The sequence below is a fragment of the Nerophis lumbriciformis genome, linkage group LG16, assembly GCF_033978685.3.
Source record: "Nerophis lumbriciformis linkage group LG16, RoL_Nlum_v2.1, whole genome shotgun sequence".
Lineage (NCBI taxonomy): Eukaryota > Metazoa > Chordata > Actinopteri > Syngnathiformes > Syngnathidae > Nerophis > Nerophis lumbriciformis.
Window position 1 is genome coordinate 13,887,099 of NC_084563.2, and position 20,735 is coordinate 13,907,833.

The 20,735-nt window shown below is 39.4% G+C and overlaps 2 protein-coding genes across 3 annotated transcripts in view; one reads left to right on the plus strand and one right to left on the minus strand.

The window, feature by feature from the left end:
* LOC133617005 (C-terminal-binding protein 1) overlaps positions 1-15,170 on the minus strand; it is a 23,414-nt gene extending 8,244 nt beyond the window's left edge. Inside the window, exons 1-2 of the mRNA XM_061976646.2 lie at positions 14,860-15,170; positions 1,251-1,405 (exon numbers count right to left, since the gene is read on the minus strand). Of these exons, the coding sequence (XP_061832630.1) occupies positions 1,251-1,405; positions 14,860-14,899 (195 nt within the window). The 5' untranslated portion in view covers positions 14,900-15,170. The remainder of the gene's footprint in view (positions 1-1,250; positions 1,406-14,859) is intronic.
* maea (macrophage erythroblast attacher, E3 ubiquitin ligase) overlaps positions 1-20,735 on the plus strand; it is a 117,403-nt gene that overhangs the window by 65,227 nt on the left and 31,441 nt on the right. Inside the window, exon 1 of one of the 2 annotated variants that reach the window (XM_061976649.2) lies at positions 19,639-19,825. The exons of the other annotated variant lie outside the window; for it this stretch is intronic. The gene's annotated coding sequence lies outside the window, so the exon portion shown is untranslated. Of the gene's footprint in view, positions 1-19,638; positions 19,826-20,735 lie in introns of those variants that run through there. 2 annotated transcript variants of the gene reach the window in all.

Sequence of the window (20,735 nt, forward strand, 5' to 3'; positions counted from 1 at the left end):
TGGTGTCTTCTGCAGTCGACATTTATGTTTTGCATTACAGGACTTTTTTCTTGAAATTTGTAACTCTTACAAAAGAAATACACCAAAAGAAAAATGTCCACTGCAGAGGATGTTATACTGTAAAATAAAAATGTATGAAATTGTGTGGGTCCTCGTCAGTCAATGGGCTGGCAGTCACCTGTTGTTGCTCTATAAGGTTGCCAGAATGACAATGCCTTGCGCGTCAATTACTGTACAGTTTACATACACTTTTAATTACACTATGAGGTGGCATTGGCTTCTCGGAGAGAAATGCTTCTCAATGAGAGTGCCATCTGTTTGTGCCATGTTGTGGCCTACTGAACGTGTTCACAGAGATAGCGCACCTGGCAGCAATCCAGAACGAGACCTAACCCTGCCAGACATACAAGCTCATTTACAACATGTACTGTAGTCATGGTGGCTATGCAGGACCTAGGGAGCCTGACCCACAATGTAGGAATACTTTGCGTTAATAGTCTTGTCCTTCTTGTTTTGTATAACCATTAACTTGTCCTTCATTTGTATGCATTAAGAAGCTGAGTAATATTTCACTTTTTGACAATTAAATGGTAAATGGGTTATACTTGTATAGCGCTTCAGAGCGCTTTGCTACTGTATCCACATTCACCCATTCACACACACATTCACACATTGATGGCAAGGCCCTAACCACGACTCAGGCCGTAACTAGGATTTGACAAATACAGAGGTCAAAAATTGGTTGTCCAAGAGAAGCTTTAAAAGGCTGAAATTTATGGGTATTTCAGCGCCATATAAATAATAAAAGCTTCCATTAAGGTAGAACTATCACATGCAATATTATTTAACATATTTGACAATCATCATGATTTTGTAACAGTCCACTTTTTAATGTTAGTCGTATGTTGACAGCACATTTCTTATATGATAATATTTCAAGTAAAAATGGTCTTCATTGCGTTATGTTGTTGGAGTAGCAGCGGGCTGTGCTTGACCAAAGATCGTATATTAAGACAATTATCTACCACAGGATGTTGTACAGTGCACAGAATGTGCTACACAAAGTACATTTGCAGTCAGTTATATCATCTTCTTGTCACTTTAAAAAAACTTGACCTCGGTGTCCTATTTTCCCTTTGCTTTAACCTTCAAAAAAGTGTTTTAATGTGGTGAAACCATCAGACCAAGTGCAATACAAACTCAGTTGAGGGGACGATGATTGTCTGACAGTTTCTTCTCAAATGACTGACCTTCTCATGGATTTCCTGTGTGGATTGAGCATCGCAGAAAGCAACGGTCGCGACATCTTTCAGAACGGGCATCTCTATGGTGCAGTCGCGCCCATCCAGCAAAGCCACCAGGGGGCGGGGGTGCATGGGCCCGTTCATGATCGGTGGCCTGATGCCTGTAAACATTTAAATAAGAACAGGTTCAGGTTAGTTATTTTTAAAGGCACGCTAGAATCCTCCATAGTCCTATAACTAGGGTTATCTTTGACAAAGGATTTTTATAGTTTAATCCGATTCGTCAGAGTTGACCTATTGTCGATGATCAATCATCAAAACATTCTTTATATGATAGCATATATGCTATACGATGTATGCTAGCAAGAGCACTGCTAATGGTGATCCGCCCAAATAAACAATCTCATATCCAATATTTTCCACTCAAAAATGCTTAAATACTAATATAAAAAAAATAAATAAGGCAGAGATTGTATAATTTAGTGCGGTCCTCAGATCAGCTCTGTCGCCGAAGAAGATGATCAAACCTGACTATCTAGAGGTATTAAAAACTGTAACAAAGTTTCCGTCGGTGAACGAGCGGAAAGATCATAATGGAAGAATAATTACCAGAGGGTAGCATTGAGTGAGGTTTCTTGCCTGAGCTAACAGGTTGAAGCTCCACACTAGCTGGTGGTACACTGGGCTTCATGCCCGACAGGAAGCTTCGGTCTGCCAGCGGTGCGTTTAGTTGGGCCCCGCGTGCCCCATCTCGGAACATCCTCTCAACACACCTGCTGTACGCCGAGGGCTTCGGGTACTCATCTTGCCTCCCTTCCACCGAGAGGGGTTCAATGTCTGATGATTCTATTGCGAGGTTTATAGTTCAATCCGACTGAACTGAACTTGGGAACTGGTGTTGTAAATGTCCCCTAAATTTTTAAAGCACTCATTGGTGATATCAGACTTCAACATTTAACAAAGATAACGGTGGTCCCCTCTTCATCTTTGACGAGAGCGGTGATCATCAGTCGGAATCAAATTCAGTCATTTTCTCTTACTTCGCCAGATCAACTCTGGCGCCGAGAAGAAAATCAGAGCTTACTATCGCAAGGAATTAAAAGTTGTAACACAGTTTCCGTAGATGAACCAGCAGAAGAAAGATAATTACCGTTGCCCCAGGGTAGCATTGAGTGAGGCTTCCTGCTTGAGCTAACAGGTTGAAGCTCCACACTAACTGTTGGCACGCTGGGCTTCATGCCCGACAGGAAGCTTCGGTCTGGCAGCGGTGCGTTTAGTTGGGCCCCGCGTGTCCCATCTCGGAACATCCTCTCAACACACCTGCTGTACGCCGAGGGCTTCGGGGTACTCAGCTTGCCTCCCTTCCACCGAGAGGGGTTCAATGTCTGATGATTCTACTGTATTGCGAGGTTGATAGTTCATTCCGACTGAACTGAACTTGGGAACTGGTGTTGTAGATGTCCCCTAAATTTTTAAAGCACTCATTGGTGATATCCGACCTCAACATTTATCGATGATAACAGTGGTCCCCTCTTCATCTTTGACGAGAGCGGTGATCATCAGTCGGAATCAAATTTAGTCATTTTCTCTTACTTAGCCAGATCAACTCTGGCGCCAAGAAGACAATCAGAGCTTACTATTGCAAGGAATTAAAAGTTGTAACAAAGTTTCCGTAGATGAACCAGCGGAAGAAAGATAATTACCGTTGCCACAGGGGAGCAGTGGCTTCCTGCTTGAGCTAACTTGTGTAGTAATTTACCCTTACTTCGTCATCTCATTGTTGTACCAGCGGACCTCATTAGTTATTTGAAACGTTAAGACCACAGTGAGAGACCATGACTTGGCAATCGGAAGGGGAGAAAGATGGAGATTGAGATACTGCTGACTTTCCCCATAACTATTTTCTAAAGGTTTTGCTTCTGTGATTAGTATACAGGTGACCCCAGTAATCAACTGCCTCTGCGTTTCCACTGGAAATATTCCTTTATCCTCTCAAATGTCCTTCCCGTGGAGTCAATAAATTGTCCTGTTGTATGAGCGCACATGTCAACAAAGTAGACAAATTGTTAAAGCATTTTTTTTATTTTTTTATATTTTAATAATATATTGTTTTTAATTGTGTTTAATATTGTTGTGCAGCACTTTGGAAACATTTTGTTGTTTAAATGTGCTATATAAATAAAGTGGATTGGATTGGATTGCATAAATCTCAATTCTGACATCGCTCTAATGTCCTTAGTACCAAATATTTAAAAGTACCAGTCTTGTTGTAATTTGGGCATTTTAGGGAAATTGTGCCTCTTTTCACACTTGTGGTGGAGTATGCCTAAAACTCCTCTTCCTGTTGCACTAAGATTATTTGAGTTGATAATTGATATTTAACTGTAGTGTTATTATGCATTAGTGGGAGGAAACTGATGTGTAATACATCTGTTTTTTTCCTGTCAAGTGAAAATGGACTAACATGTAATATAAACTCTAGAGATCGTATACTTATCTAAACTAACCATTGATATCCTCTATAGTTATTGCTGTTGATATAGTTTGCCAGGTTACAAGCAGGAGAAGTCATGGTAATGATGATGGCATGTATTTGTAATCCAGCACTGTACAGTATTTGGGATTTTACTTATATTGTCAAGTTGTGTCTGACTTACTTAAAGGACTGCCTTGCTCATAGTGAAGCGCAATCTCACCCTGGGTGAAGTTCTCATCAGCAACATCAGATTCTGGTATGAGACATGATCCAAAGAAGCCGCTCCATGGTGCAAAAAGGTAATTAAGATGATTTTTTTTTCTCCGTGTCCGCAGTCTCTTATGCATCCTGGTAAAGCATTAGCTTTCTGTAATAGGTTTTTCCTGGAGGCCACTGCATTTACACGTCAATACAGAACCAATGGAGCATGGCTAAGAACCGCACATTCAGCATGAGGAGAATGTACTTGAGTGTTGACTGATCCATCCCAGACTCCGTTTTAATCCTGAGCAGCAAATTGTCTGAGGATAAAACTTATTTGGACTGCAGGTTTTAGGCAAAGATACTTGAGGGAAAACGAGGGCTGACATGCAAGATAAAAGGGCACCGTGTTCAGTGTGATGTTTTGTGAGAAGAAAAAAAAGATTCCAAGCTGTTGTAAGGCTCCATTTGGTTAGCGTGAGAGAGGAAATAGCTGTCATTCCAGCAGCAAGCGTGACCCTGGGACGACCAGCACCACTAACAGCTGAGTGCACTAAAAAAAACAAAAAAAAACACTATCCTCTCTGTATAGACACCATACTAATTACGCAAAATTTCGTTGTACTTGTGCAATGACAATAAAGATCCATCATTATCATTAATGCAACCTACATTCGCTTTCTGTCTAATTAAACAGATAAACACTGCTGTATTGTATTAGATTATTTTCTTATTCCTTTCACTTTTACCCATCTCAACGCTCTTCCATCTCTTCTCGCTCCGCCCTATTGTAATATACACGAGAACTAGCACCAACTGTCTCTCTTTGGTTTGCCTCAGGCTGATGAGAGCTTTAAAAAAACGCTTCTAGATGTGGGGCCACAGCTCTAATCTCATCCATCCATCCAGAGCTTTTCTTTTTCCTACTGACGTGACTGCGTCGGCAAACTGGTAAAGTGATAATGCAGTTACAGCCATTTGCGACATGGACAACATGTAATAATAGTTGAGCTGTTTTCCAGAAAAAAAACACAACTGTAAACTACTGACGCTCTCCATGGCAATGACTGCACTTTACACCTGACCGTATAGAAATTGTGTCACTTGCAAATGTGCAATCAGAGCAAATTAACTCTCTAACCTGCTGTGAGTGAAATTAAGAGATGGTGGGAAAAAACATCTGCTGGTAGACAGAGTAGTTGGAGGGCCTTGTCGGCATCCAGCTGTCATTCAGTAGTCCTCCAGAGAGCAGGAGCGACTCAAAATCAGTGATGGACTAGGAAATCTTGCCTCCTGGAACTTGACTGGTTTGACAAAGAAATACTTGGAAATCTGTGTAAAATCAAATTAATTGTAATTCTTCTAAGTGTTTAAACTCCACTATGTATAAAAGTGAACTACTAGGCATCACAGACTAGGCAGCCGAGTCTATTTGGGTGATGCTATCAAATGTTGTCCATTTTAGGTCGACCATTACTCTTATATTGTATATTTATCAACGTGTGGATCAGAATTTTGAAAGTCTAGATGTCCAGTTGGATACATTGTGATTATTTCTACTCTTCTGTTTGTTGCATCCACACAATATGGACAAAAGTCTCAGGTAACAGCTCTTAATCAATTAATCATGCTAATTGGTGTAGACAAGATCAGGGGTTCTTAACCTTTTTGCCTTCGGGGCCCAACTTTTTCACAATAGAGCTTGAGGCCCACTCAAATCCATCCATCCATCCATTTTCTACCGCTTATTCCCTTTTGGGGTCGCGGGGGGCGCTGGAGCCTATCTCAGCTACAATCGGGCGGAAGGCGTGGTACACCCTGGACAAGTCGCCACCTCATCGCAGGGCCAACACAGATAGACAGACAACATTCACACTCACATTCCCACACTAGGGCCAATTTAGTGTTGCCAATCAACCTATCCCCAGGTGCATGTCTAAGCTTACTCTTGAATTTTAATGGTATTTAATAAATATATCTAACTTACCGGTACTTAGAATTTTACAGGATAAACCTTGCCAAATGATATGAAAGCATGTGTTAATCACAAAGATTATTATTAAGACTGATTACAAAATAAATACAAATCAAATTAACTGCAAAAGAAGGGGCTCTTGAATGAAATAAATGTACATACAATTATGTTGTGCTAAAATAAATACATTTTAACAAATGTTTTAATAAATATTAGTATATGTTACTTAACTAAACTGTCAATAAAATTAAAGTGCAAGTTGATTAAAAGAAATTAAAATAAAAAAAAACAGGCTTCACCACTTTGGTCATATTTGTTGCGCTTAAGAAACTATTCTGTGATTTTAGCGCCAGACCTCTTCTGATTGTTTGATATTGTCATCACTGCCACAAGTAGTGGAAAAGTGTATTACAGCTGCTGCGGCCCATACTGACCACAGCTGAGAAATATATATTTTTGGGCGATCCTCCAGGGGGCGCTCGCGGCCCAACAATTGGCCTGGGGCTAGGCTCAATGGTTAAGGCAAACCGGACTCAACGATTAAGCATGCCTTGAGTCATATTTTTTCATCTTAACATGACATTTTTGGACATGTATTTTTACGATGTAGACAGGTCCAACTTTGGTGACCTCTGATTTCACAAACTGACGAAAAATGCCCACAGACATTTCAACAAATAGTAGAAAGTCTTCCCAGAAAAGTGGATGTTGTCACAGCCGCAATAACTTGATATTAGTTTTGTTATGCTGCAGGATTGGCTGCAACTTATAATGTCACACCAATTCAACATGATGATAAATCAGTAATCACATCTGCTGCAGACGTACTGTTGTTTTCACAGCGGTGCTTACAGATTAGCTCAATGAATACCACTGGAGAGGAGACATATGTTTTTCTCCAAGTTCCATAACCCATGACTGCTAATTAGCAAAAGGTCAGCAAGATATAGTCACTGAGGGATTCTGACTCAGGATTTGAAAAAATAAACACGGCATCATATAATTTGAAGTCCTCCGTGTACTCAATTTAGATTATCCTTACAAGATCGAGTGAGAGCCACGTGTAATCTGGTAGTAATTTCACAAGATGTTGATTCTTTAATTCAATTCATTTTCAAGAGGGTGCCTACACAAATACAGAAAACATGAAACATACAATATGATAAAACACAACAAACACAAAAATATACTTCTCTACCACAGTATTATTGTAGCAAAATTATTTGCAAATGCGTATCTCAATCTGTGCTAATCCAATTCACGTGACTGTGAACTAATGTGTGCATCTGTATCTAAATTCCGTCAGTCTACCCCAGGGCAGCTGTGGCTATGAAAGTAGCTTACCACCACCAGGTGTGAATGAATGATGGGTTCTACATGTAAAGCGACTTTGGGTACTTAGAAATGCGCTGTATAAATCCCAGGTATTATTATTATTATTATTAAATGTGTGTGTAATCACAGCCACGTATGTGTGTTTTAAGTTGTCAATCTGTATTATGATTTTTCTGTGGGTAAAAGAAAGATCTGTCAGTCTGTATTTTTTGATTGGCCGTTTTTTTTATTCATGACTTTTGCTACGTTTCTGTTGTTAAAGAGTTGTGTGTCCGTATTCAGATTCGTGTGAAGCAGGAACCATGATTGGCTGTCTTATTACACGTGACTTTTGCGACATTCCTGCCGTGTAAATGTTGTGTGTCCGTTCAGTAATTCAAAGTTTAAAAAAAGAGTTTGGTCTGCAATTTCACCTTGCCTTGCCTTTCCTTATACCAGGGTTCGGCAACCCAAAACGTTGAAAGAGCCATATTGGACCAAAAAACAAAACTGTCTTGAGCCGCAAAAAATGAAAAGCCGTATATAATCTTATAATGAAGACAGCACATGACGTAAGTGACTATATTAGCTATAATAGCCTACTATCAAAATGACTATGTGTCGCAGGCTGAAGCAAATCTTCTTTGACAGAAATGTTGAAATGTAATATTTATTCTACACATTTTACAACATTAAAGAAACCATTAGTACATCAGAGGCTACTCAGAAGGCGAGATAACTCCTGGAAATTACTGGCTTTTAATGGCCAAAGGTATACATGTGTGTGCCCAAGTTAAAAGAAACTGCAGGCTGTCTTCTTTTAATAGATTTATTACAATCTTTGCAAGCTACGTAATGTTTGCTGTGGTCTGGAACTGCATGGCACGCAAACAACTATCTGAAATGCAGCCAATATTACACACAGATAATGTGTCATGAGACATGCAACACTAAATTATATACAAAGAGGATAAAAGCAAAGGATATTAAATGAGCTCAAATATACCTACACATGAGGCATAATGATGCAATATGTACATACAGCTAGACTAAATAGCATGTTAGCATTGATTAGCTTGCAGTTATGCACTGACCAAATATGCCTGATTAGCACTCCACACAAGTCAATAACATGAACAAAGCTCATCTTTGTGGATTCACGCACAGCATGAAACGTTTGGTGGACAAAATGAGACAGAGAAAGAATGGAAGATTTTACATGTAAACAAACTGTTGCGTCACAGTCCACACTATGGTGAGTTCAAGAACCGCCGAAATTAGTAAGACAAAATGATGTTCACCAAATAGTCTCATCAGTGAAGCATACACACAAACATATTAAACAATGGGCTTTCTCACAATCGGGAAGGTTTGTGTCATATTTGTTCTCAAACAAAAAACATACTAAAACAAAAAAACATTTTTCACCCATCTTTTTCCATTTTCAATCCTTTTTTAAAAAATGCTCCAGGGCACTAAAGAGATCCGTAGGTTGCTGACCCCTGCCTTATACTCACCACTAATTGGCACCTTGCACTCACTCACACTTGTGTTGGTGTTGAAGCCAAGAACAACATATAATGGACTTTCCATCACTTTATGTAAATAAAAGTTCATGTTTTATCAGTAGTTGGGGGCATCTGATCAGGATGTTATGGGTCTCACAGTCACCCTATCGGTGGAAGTCCCCCCCCCCCCCCCCCCCCGGATGGAGAAAACACGATACTTTTGGACCTTGTATGTCATAACATTACTGATAACTTAGTTGAGTTCAACATACTTCTGACAATTACTGCTAAAACATGAACTTTTATTTACATAAAGTGATGGAAGGGCCATTAAAATTGTTCTTACTTCATCGCCAATACGAGTGTGAGTGGGTGCAAGGCGCCGATTAGTGGTGAGTATAGGGAAAGACAAGGTGAAGTTACAGAGACAACTCTTTTTACAACTTCGAATCCCTGACACATACACACGGCAGGAGTGTCGCAAAAGTCATGTGTAAAAAGACAGCCACATACATACACATATCTGAATACGGACACACAAGTCTTTAACCGCAGAAACATAGCAAGGTACACTGCAAAAACTGAAATCTAAGTAAGATTAAGTATCTCAAATAAGGGTGATGTTTGCTTATTTTCTGTCTGATAAGATAATTCTTCTCACTAAGCAGATTTTATGTTAGAGTGTTTTACTTGTTTTAAGGGTTTTGGTCCTAAATGATCTCAGTAAGATATTACAGCTTGTAGCTGAGATTTTATGACCTATATTGAGTAAAACATGCTTGAAACTAGAATATCAAGTGTTGCAAAGCTGTGTCATTAACACTCACAAGTATAAAACTACTTTTTTAAAGTAATAATTTGTTACTTCAAGCATGAAAAAAAAAATCATGATGCCGAGCGCATATTAAATCAAGATAATGGCACTAACATTTACTTAATTTAAGAATATTGTTCAACATATTGAGCAAAAAGGTCTCTTTCCCCCCCGCCCCCCAAAATACCTTAAAATAGGTATTTTCTCACTAATAACAAGTGCACTTTTCTTGATAGAAAAAACAAATCTGAGACCTTTTTTCTCAATACGTTGAAAAATATTCTTAAATTAAGTAAATGCTTGTGCCATTATCTTGACATAATGATATGCGCTCGGCATTACATTTCTTGCATTTTCCCATTGATAAAATGACATCGCGCCAAGTGCGTGCTCTTTCAGTCAATTAGTGCGCAAGGAATATATATATATATTTACAGCCCGGGCCCCGGCCAAAATTTTTTTATTGTAATTTTGAAAAATGTATCTGAATGTGCATGAACTATTTCTGTTCAAAATTGTTTGAAATGTCACATGTTAAATGTTTAAATATTAACTGTCCGTTTACTGTACTGTGCCAACTATACTACTATATGAGTACGTATGTTCTATTGTTTAATTGAAAATGAAACGGCAAAGTCCATTTGGCTGTCATCTGTTTTAATTATGAGACACAATTGTGTCAAAATCATGATTTTTTATTTCATGCTTGAAATAAGAAATTCTTACTTTGAAAAAGCAGTTTTATACTTGTGAGTGTTGATAACACAGCTTTGCAACAGTTGATATTCTAGTTTCAAGCATGTTTTACTCAATATACAGTAGGTCATAAAATCTCAGCAACAAGCTGCAATATCTTACTGAGATCATTTAGGACCAAAACACTTAAAAGTAAAACACTCCAACATAAAATCTGCTTAGTGAGAAGAATTATCTTATCAGACAGAAAATAAGCAAATATCACCCTTATTTGAGATATTTAATCTTACTTAGATTTCAGTTTTTGCAGTGCAGCAATAACAGAATACAACTTCAACATCAGAAACAATAGAAACTTGTTTACAAGTGTGAAAATAAATTTGATTTAAAAATAAAAAAAAGAAGTACACAGGAAGATTATTCCAATCAGATGGGGCTTTAAACTTTAATGATCTACGGCCCATTTCTTTATGAATTTTACGGACTGTAAACAATGGAAAAGTCATGTGTCTGAGAGAATAGGGAGCTGTACACTGAATTTTACGGACTGTAAACAATGGAAAAGTCATGTGTCTGAGAGAATAGGGAGCTGTACACTGAACCAAACGTTGTTTTTAGGACGATGGAACATGTAAGTAAATTAATTTAAAAAGAAACAAATGACACTAGAATGTCACTATAAGTTTGTTTAGACTCTTTCACTAAGATGTGCTGTATGAAACTACGTGGACTTTTGACTTGCAGCTTCCAGTTCCTCTGTCGAGATGAGGTGCACTGCACCAAAAGTAATTGTTCTAGTTTTGTGAGTTTCCTGTGCTTTTGGCTGTGACACTGGTCTGTGAAGCGTTCTGACCCAAACTACTCCATAGTTCACTTGGAAGTGGATCCAGATCGCTTCAAGAGTGTTTTTTCTCCGTTTGCAAGGTGCGCACAAAGGTTTGAATAATAGCACTTAATCAAACGAACCACACAAACAGAGTGTGTCGTCGCACAACCTAACCTTTTGTTGTTAGATGCGCGCCGCTGATAGCATCAAGTAGGGGTGTCTTAGAATACGTGTCCATTCGACATTTCTATTTGGGGGAGTCTAATCTGACTATCAACCTCCCTGTCGAGTTGTCAGACATTAAACCCCCCTCCTCTCTCCGTGGGTGTGGAATTGAGTACCCCAGGAAGTTATCGAGTACAGCAGCTGTGTTGGGATAATGCTTCCCGCCAAACTCGTAGCACGCCCAGCCACCATGCACCTCAGGCAAGCCGAAGCCTGCCATTGGCCCTGGTGAGACTCACTGAAAATTGGATCCGACGCGGGTCACCAAGGTTGTTTCGACCAGGACGGGTTATTCAATGCTCTCCTCGAACAACAGTAATGATCATTCCGCAGGTTTAGTGCCTACAAGAACCTTGTGTCGACATTTACTTCCTCTAGATCAGGGCTATTCAACTAAATTGTTCTAGGAGCAAGTTTCAGAAAGCTAGGGACCTGGCGGTCGGACTTCTCCCATCACTATTATGAGAACCACCACCCTCTGTAGACATTTGTTTTTGGGCTATCTCTTTTATTTTTTATCCGAGTTACCACAGAAGCGCTCGTGTTTTTAGGAATTTACCACAAAAAAAGTCTCTCCCACATTTTGAGCTGAACTCGGGGGCCTGTCTGGTGTCACTATTGGGTGGAATTTGGCCCGAGGGCCGCCAGTTTAATAGCCCTGCTCTATATAGTTAAGTTTAATTGTTTCATTCGACGCTCCAACAGAGCTGAGGCCAACCCATGCGGGGCCGATCTGAGGACCTCATCCAATCTCTGCTGTTGGTTATAATAAATAAATGGGTTGTACTTGTATAGCGCTTTTCTATCTTCAAGGTACTCAAAGCGCTTTGACACTACTTCCACATTTACCCATTCACACACACATTCACACACTGATGGAGGGAGCTGCCATGCAAGGCGCTAACCAGCACCCATCAGGAGCAAGGGTGAAGTGTCTTGCTCAGGACACAACGGACATGACGAGGTTGGTACTAGGTGGGGATTGAACCAGGGACCCTCGGGTCGCGCACGGCCACTCTTCCACTGCGCCACATTATCTGCGTTTTAGCCTTTTCAGTTCAGTTCATTTATTTATTTCATTCATAAAAAATCCAAGGAATGAAATACAAATAAATCCATTAACATAACATTAAAGTAAAACATGAATGATGAATGAAAAGGAGCAGAAAGAAGCCTTTGAGGTGAAAAAAGTCGCAAATGAGATCTGTTCACACTGCAAAAAGTCAGTGTTCAAAAATAAGGAAAAAAAAGAAAAAAATTTGGGGTATTTTATATGAATTATACAAAATTATCTTTCCCTTAGAACAAGAAAATTTGGCTTGTCAAGACTTTCCAAAACAAGTATAATTAGCTAACCTCAATAAACCCAAAAATACCTTAAAATAAGTATATTCTCACTAATAACAACTGTACTACTATACGAATACGTATTTTCTATTGTTTCATTGAAAATAAAACGGCAAAGTCCATTTGGCGGTCATCTGTTTTTATATGAGACACAATAGTGTCAAAGTCATGATTTTTTTTCTCATGCTTGAAATAAGAAATTATTACTTTAAAAAAGTAGTTTTATAATTGTGAGTGTTGATGACACAGCTTTGCAACAGTTGATATTCTAGTTTCAAGCATGTTTTACTCTATATAGGTCATAAAATCTCAGCAACAAGTTGTAATATCTTACTGAGATTATTTAGGACCAAAACCATTAAAACAAGTAAAAGACTCTAACATAAAAGCTGCTTAGTGAGAAGAATGATCTTATCAGACAGAAAATAAGCAAATATCATCTTTATTTGAGATATTTAATCTTACTTAAATTTCAGTTTTTGCAGTGCATTTGTGGGGATCCCTATTAGCTGTGTTCTTGCTAGCCTACATGTAGCATACATGCTAGTATACAAAATAAAAAAATTTCCCATTGTGGAAGCAAAATCTAATGAATCAGAACTAGGAAAATGCTAAGACAGCCCTACTATCAAGTAACAACTAAAACTGGCAACTGTTTTGAACCAGTGAAGCAATGTCCTGTATTATTCGTCATTCAGTGTACTGCAAAAACTGAAATCTAAGTAAGATTAAATATCTCAAATAAGGATGATATTTGCTTATTTTCTGTCTGATAAGATAATTATTCTCACTAAGCAGATTTTATGTTAGAGTGTTTTACTTGTTTTAAGGGTTTTGGTCCTAAATGATCTCAGTAAGATATTACAGCTTGTTGCTGAGATTTTATGACCTATATTGAGTAAAACATGCTTGAAACTAGAATATCAACTGTTGCAAAGCTGTGTCATCAACACTCACAAGTATAAAACCACTTTTTTAAAGTAATAATTTCTTACTTCAAGCATGAAAAAATAAATCATGATGCCAAGCGCATATCATTATGTCAAGATAATGGCACTAGCGTTTACTTAATTTAAGAATATTTTTCAACATGTTGAGCAAAAGGGTCTCCTTTTTTTTTTTCTACCAAGAAAAGTGCACTTGTTATTAGTGAGAATATACTTATATTAAGGTATTTTTGGGTTCATTGAGGTTAGCTAATTTTTCTTGTTTTGAAAAGTCTTGACAAGCCGAATTTTCTTGTTCTACTGGCAGATAATTTTGCTTAGTTCAAATAAAATACCCCTCATTTTTGTATTATTTTTTCTTGTTTTTGAACACTGACTTTTTGCAGTGTGGGACTTTTATAAGCTTCTCATTGGACTTCAAGTCAGAATTAACGATCGGATCAGAAAAGACCATCTAAAGGTTGAACAAGCTTCAAGTTCTGTGGAACGCAGATCAATGGCGTGTATATAGATTGGTGGTGTTGATTCTCTCTGAGCCGTAAGTGATGGATGTTACTTCCTGTGACCTTGGACTCTAGGGCTGTGGGACTCAGACCCCATGGTGTTGCAGAAGAACGCAGTGCTAACAAAAAGAGGGAGTAAGATCAGAGCCTCGACTTTTAGCCTCAACATCGCCCGCAGCCTGTTGATGACATCACAGATGCCAATCTCCACCATCGGTCTCAGGAAGAAGGGTTTATCCTGGTGCCCTCCTCCAAGTCCCTACACCCCTATTACCAGCCCTTCCATCCTCTTTTCTAGAACAGTCTTTTCAAGCCATAGTAGCACCTGTGTGTGTGCACGTCCTGCACTTGAGCGTGTTCGTATTGTGCAAGCCCTATTCAAGGCTCGGCATGAAAAAAAGCACAATGAAAGGAAAATATGTGTCATGTCCTCAACGGCCTTCAAAGGAGACAGCTCGTTTTCTGTCGCCACCAACGAGCTGTTCAAGCGGCCTTTAACAGCGGTGAAGTGTGAAGTGAATTATGTTTATATAGCGCTTTTCTCTAGTGACTCAGCAGAGGTTTGCCTCGTCGCAACACATGCACGCGCACCAGCTCAAGAAAAGGCAGAGCGTTCTTGTGAGGACAGCGAGAGACTGAGCAGATGAAACGATAATAATAGTGTGGCAGAATTAAAGGAAGCACAGGGAGGAAAACTAGAGAAGGGGGAGGGGAGGAGTTCACAATAATTGGCACACACACACACACACACACACACATTGAAGCAGGGTGCTCGCTGTTTACCTAGAGGCATGCCTTTGTTGAGGAGATGTGAGCTTCCCATGGCGTGTTCCCCAGTACCAGCATGCAGTCTTCACGCAGCACATATGAGCAAGAATCCAGTCAGCATATGGCGGCCGTGGCCAGCTACCTCGCCTCCCTCGGTGACAAGCATACACATGTGCTCCCCCTCTCCTCTCTCTGCCTTCCCTTCCGTCGCCGCCGCTCGCTTACCCGCTCTCGGTCTGCCTCAACCCCCTCCCTACCTTTTTTTTTTTTCCACTTTCTGCTACAGCAAATCTCCCCGTCCCTCCCGCCCTCTGTGTCAGGCGCAAGCAAAGCACACACAGCCAGTACAAGTACTGCTGCATTTAAGGGAGGGCTGGAACCAGAATGTGAAAGAGATAGTGTGTGTGTGTGTATGTTTGTGTGTGTGTGTGTGTGTGTGTGTGTGTGTGTGTGTGTGTGTGTGTGTGTGTGTGTGTGTGTGTGTGTGTGTGTCTAACCCAGCAGAGCTGGGGAGGAGCTAACCCCACCAAAACTCATCTTTTGTCTCTTGAAGCGTAAGTAAAGGGTAAAAAAAAAAATAGTTACGCAATTACAACGTTGTCGCAAGAGGACAAACTTGTTCCTGACACTTCCTTTCTAAGGAAACAGATTTAGAGTTCATTGAGGTTGTTCTTTCAAACAAAAAGTAATATGGAACTTTCTTAGTTGCGTTTGTGTCAGTATGTATTTTAGCAAAGTGTTTTACATTGCCGTGTGTGTGAATACCCAAACCCGCCTTGTTGCAGTCGGACAGAAGCACACATTGAATAGTTGCACAGACAACACCCAACCTACTGTAGTGCAAATACGCGCTATTGTGATCACATAACAAGCCTTTAGTACCTGCACGCAAAGCCAAAATATGGTAAATGTGAAGACATGTTGTGATTATAATTACACGTAATACATTGTCACTGTTTAATACTACACTGCAAAAAGTCAGTGTTCAAAAACAAGAAAAAATAATACAAAAATTAGGGGTATGTTATTTGAACTTAGCAAAATTATCTGCCTATAGAACAAGAAAATTTGGCTTGTCAAGACTTTCCAAAACAAGTCAAATTAGCTAACCTCAATGAACCCAAAAATACCTTAAAATAAGTATATTCTCACTAATAACAACTGCACTATTATATGAGTACGTATTTTCTATTGTTTCATTAAAAATAAAACAGCAAAGTCCAATTGGCTGTCATCTGTTTTAATATGAGACACAATTGTGTCAAAGTCATGAGTTTTTTTACATACTTGAAATAAGAAATTATTACTTTAAAAAAGTAGTTGTATACTTGTGAGTGTTGATGACACAGCTTTGCATCAGTTGATATTCTAGTTTCAAGCATGTTTTACTCAATATAGGTCATCAAATCTCAGCAACAAGCTGTAATATCTTACTGAGATCATTTAGGACCAAAACCCTTAAAACAAGTAAAACACTCTAACATAAAATCTGCTTAGTGAGAAGAATTATCTTATCAGACAGAAAATAAGCAAATATCACCCTTTTTTGAGATATTTCATCTTACTTAGATTTCAGTTTTTGCAGTGTAGCGTGTAGCATAACCTTTTAAATTATTCTAATTGCAGCAATGTGCAAAATGACTCAATAACTGTAGTTTTAATGTGATGTTATCAATATAAAGACTGTTATGGGTGTACAGGGGAAGAAGACAGCACAGACAAGAGGGACGGTGTATTAACTATATTTATTAATATATATATATATATATATATATATATATATATATACACTATATATATATATATATATATATATATATATATATATATATATATATATATATATATATATATATATATACACATAATGCATGAAGGGAACAGAGTGTGACTAAATCCAAAAGTGTATGGTGTGCGACTATGTGTGGGAATTAACTGCTGAGTGTTACTGGGAACGTTGAGCGAGAGGCGAAAGTCCAAGAGGGGCTAGGCTGGCTTGGAGGTCCGTGAGCAGACCTGAGATCGAGGGGAGGGAGAGGCGTCAAAGGTCCGTGTCCAGGCGGGAGGTTGGAGATCCAAGAGGCAGCCAGGGAAGCAGAGGGAACGCGGGGAGACGAGACACGCAGCTCGTAACGTGGGAACGAAGGCAGGTGTACAGGAACAGATGACGCGGGATAGCAGGTCGTGCAGGCTTATGAAGGCGGGTGTCATCATCAGCTTCAGGTGTGCTGATTGCCGGTGATTGATTGCAGCTGCTTGATGCAGCCGGACTGACACGCGCCTGGCGCACCCCCGAAGGTGCGCCCAGCACAGCACACACGAATGCCCAGGCCGTGACAAACACTCAACTATGTAGTAACTGTAGATAAATATAGGTATGATTGTACTGAACACATGTATAGTAGATTGCATCTGACATTTCATTCGAACATGTTGTGCTACGCTCATGTTGTTTCTGGTCACATGACGCCCTTTCGCTTTAGACCATTTGTCAACACAGTGAGGAATGCCCTGAATGGAAATGTCAAATATTAATGTGAGTGCTAAATGTTAAATCTAGACCTAAATGTTAAATTTAAATTTTAATATGAGCGCTAAATGTTGAATCTAAACCTAAATCTTGAATATAAACCTAAGTGTTAAATACAAATCTTAAATCTAAATCTGAGAGCTAAATGTTGAATCCAAACCTAAATCTTAAATCTAAATGGAAATGTTAAATATAAATGTGAGCGCTAAATGCTACATCTAGACCTAAATGTTAAATCTAAACTTGAATGTGAGCGCTAAATGTTGAATCTAAACCTACATTTTGAGTCCAAACCTAAATGTTAAATATAAATCTTAAAATCTAAATGTAAGCGTTAAATGTTGAATCTAAACCTAAATTTTGAATCTACACTTAAATGTTAACTCTAAACCTAAATCTTAATCTAAATCTAAATGTGAGCGCTAAATCTCTCACCAAGTTTAAAGATGAATATTTACAGGATGTCAATATTGCACCAATCTGACGCCTCTCAGGCCTCTATTGGGTGAAAGTGTGGCTGAACTTTTACATTGGGTACCCCATGTTTTAGATTATGGCCCTGTTGGGATATGCTACATGCTGATATCCATCCATTTTCTTCCGCTTGCCTGGGTCCAGGTCCCGGGGCAGCAGTCTCAGTCGGGTATCCCAGAGTTCTGAGTTTCCAGCCATCTCCTTCATTCCCAACCGGGAGACACTGAGGCGTTCCCAGACCAAATGTAATGTCCCATTTCGGACATTTTCGGAAAGTTCGATTAACATCCACCTGTAACTTTTTGAGTTATCGATATTAGAATGCAAGAAACGGCGTGAACACTCTTGTCAGTCATCCATACACACACACCCGGTCGTAAACTTAAGGTAGCGTAGTAGAAATCATTTGGACCAGGCCCAAATCAGTGGTTTTCATATCCAATTTTGGACATTTCCTGAGAGTTTCTTGACAATCTGCCCATAACTTTTTGAGTTATTTTTCTAACGAACTAACTGGCTGACTGAAAGACAAACCAATGGCAACGATTCCACAACCTCTAGGACAGTGTTTTTCAACCACTGTGCCGCGGCACCGTGAGATACAGTCTGGTGTCCCGTGGGAGATTATCTAATTTCACCTATTTGGGTAAAAAATATTTTTTGCAAACCAGTAATTATAATCCGCAAATAATGTGCCGTTGTTGAGTGTCTGTGCTGTCTGGAGATCGGCAGACTTACCACGTTATACTCTTCCATATCAGTAGGTGGCAGCCGGTAGCTAATTGCTTTGTAGATGTCGGAAACAGCGGGAGACAGTGTGCAGGTAAAAAGGTGTCTAATGCTTAAACCAAAAATAAACAAAAGGTGAGTGCCGCTAAGAAAAGGCATTGAAGCGTAGGGAAGGCTATGCAGAACGAAACTAAAACTCAACTGGCTACAAAGTAAACAAAAACAGAATGCTGGACGACAGCAAAGACTTACTGTGGCGCAAAGACAGCGTCCACAAAGTACATCCAAACATGACATGACAATGTCCCCACAAAGAAGGATAAAAACAACTGAAATATTCTTGATTGCTAAAACAAAGCAGGTGTGGGGAATAGCGGTCAAGGAAGACATGAAACTGCTACAGGAAAATACCAACTAAAGAGGAAAAGCCACCAAAATAGGAGCGCAAGACAAGAACTAAAACACTACACACAGAAAAACAGCAAAACACTCAAAATAAGTCACGGCGTGATGTGACAGGTGGTGACAGTACACCTACTTTGAGACAAGAGCTATAGTGATGCATGCTTGGTTATGGTTTAAAGTCCTATCCAACAATTGCGACAATGACTTTTAATTGTCAATATCGGCTGCTGAGTTACATTTTTTAATGATTTCTACTGGTGGTGTGCTCCGCACTTTTTCAATGAAAAAAATGTGCCTTGGCTTAAAAGAGGTTTAAAAACACTGCTCTAGGTAGAGGTAATGTCACGGCCCGGGCGCATGCCAATGCGCACTCACCTTCAAGAGCGCACTTCCAGGAGCGCGCCAGGCGCGTGTCAGTCCTGCTGCAGCAAGCGGCTGCAATCAATCACCAGCAATCCGTGCACCTGGTGCTGATCAGAGGACCGCCTTCATAAGCCTGCACAACCTGCTATCCCGCGCCAGAATGTAGCGACCTGTCCTGTACACTAAGCCAAACCAGTCTAGCTCTATGCAAACTCTCTCTCTGTGTTTCTCTCCCCTCCGTGTTGATTGTCTCGTGTTTTCTTGTCGATCCAGCAGCCTTCGCCACGTTCCCGCGATACGAGCTGTGCGTCTCGTCTCCCCCGCATTGCCCCCTGCTTTCCTGACTGCCTCTCGGATCTCGACCTCCCGCTTGGACACGGACCACCTTACGCCTCGCAATAGCCCCCGACTACCTGCTTGTATCACGGATCTACGAGCCTGCCCTGCCCCTTTTGGACTTGCCTCTCGCTCAACACTCCGGTAACACTCTACAGCTAATCTCCACACATAGTCTCACACACACACACTCTTTGGATTCGTCACACTCCAATTCACTTGTTTATTTATATAATTATTTGTTATTTTTATATATATATATATATATATATATATACAGTATAAATATATTTATTTATATTATTTGTTATTTATATATATATATATATATATATATATATATATATATATATAAATAACAAATAATAATATAAATAAACAATGGAATTGGAGTATATACAGTATATATATATATATATATATATATATATATATATATATATATATATTTATATTTATATATTGTCAAAACGTGGACTTTGGAGTTTGTTTTCCCGGAATGCAAAGGAAAGTTGGCGTGAATGTGAGTACATGATTTATTTTTAACTCTAAACTACAAAAAAAAAGGTGCAAACAAAAGGCGCGCACAAAGGCGGAGATAAACTTGGGCTAAGAAACAAAAAACACTTAGACAGAAACTATGGACAAGAAAACTACACTTACTGTGACGTGAAAAGCATGAAGACTATGGCATGGAATATAAGCATGAAATAAGTCAGCACAGAGCAAATCCAGAATGTCAGGGGTAAGATAGGATAGATAATGTCACCAGGACGAACAACAGAAACAGACAGGCTTAAATAGCAGTGACATGATCAGTGAAAACGGGTGCGTGACATGACAGGTGAAAACTAATGGGTTGCTAAGGTGACAAAACAAACAAAAGTGCACAAAGAGTCCAAAAACAAAACCGAACATGACTAAAACAAAACATGATCACACAGACATGACATATATATATATGTGTATGTGTATGCATATAAGTAAACATAAAGCTAAATACTACTCCCCTGTTGTCTGTGCCGTCTTTTCCTCCTGTATTTAACAGTAATAG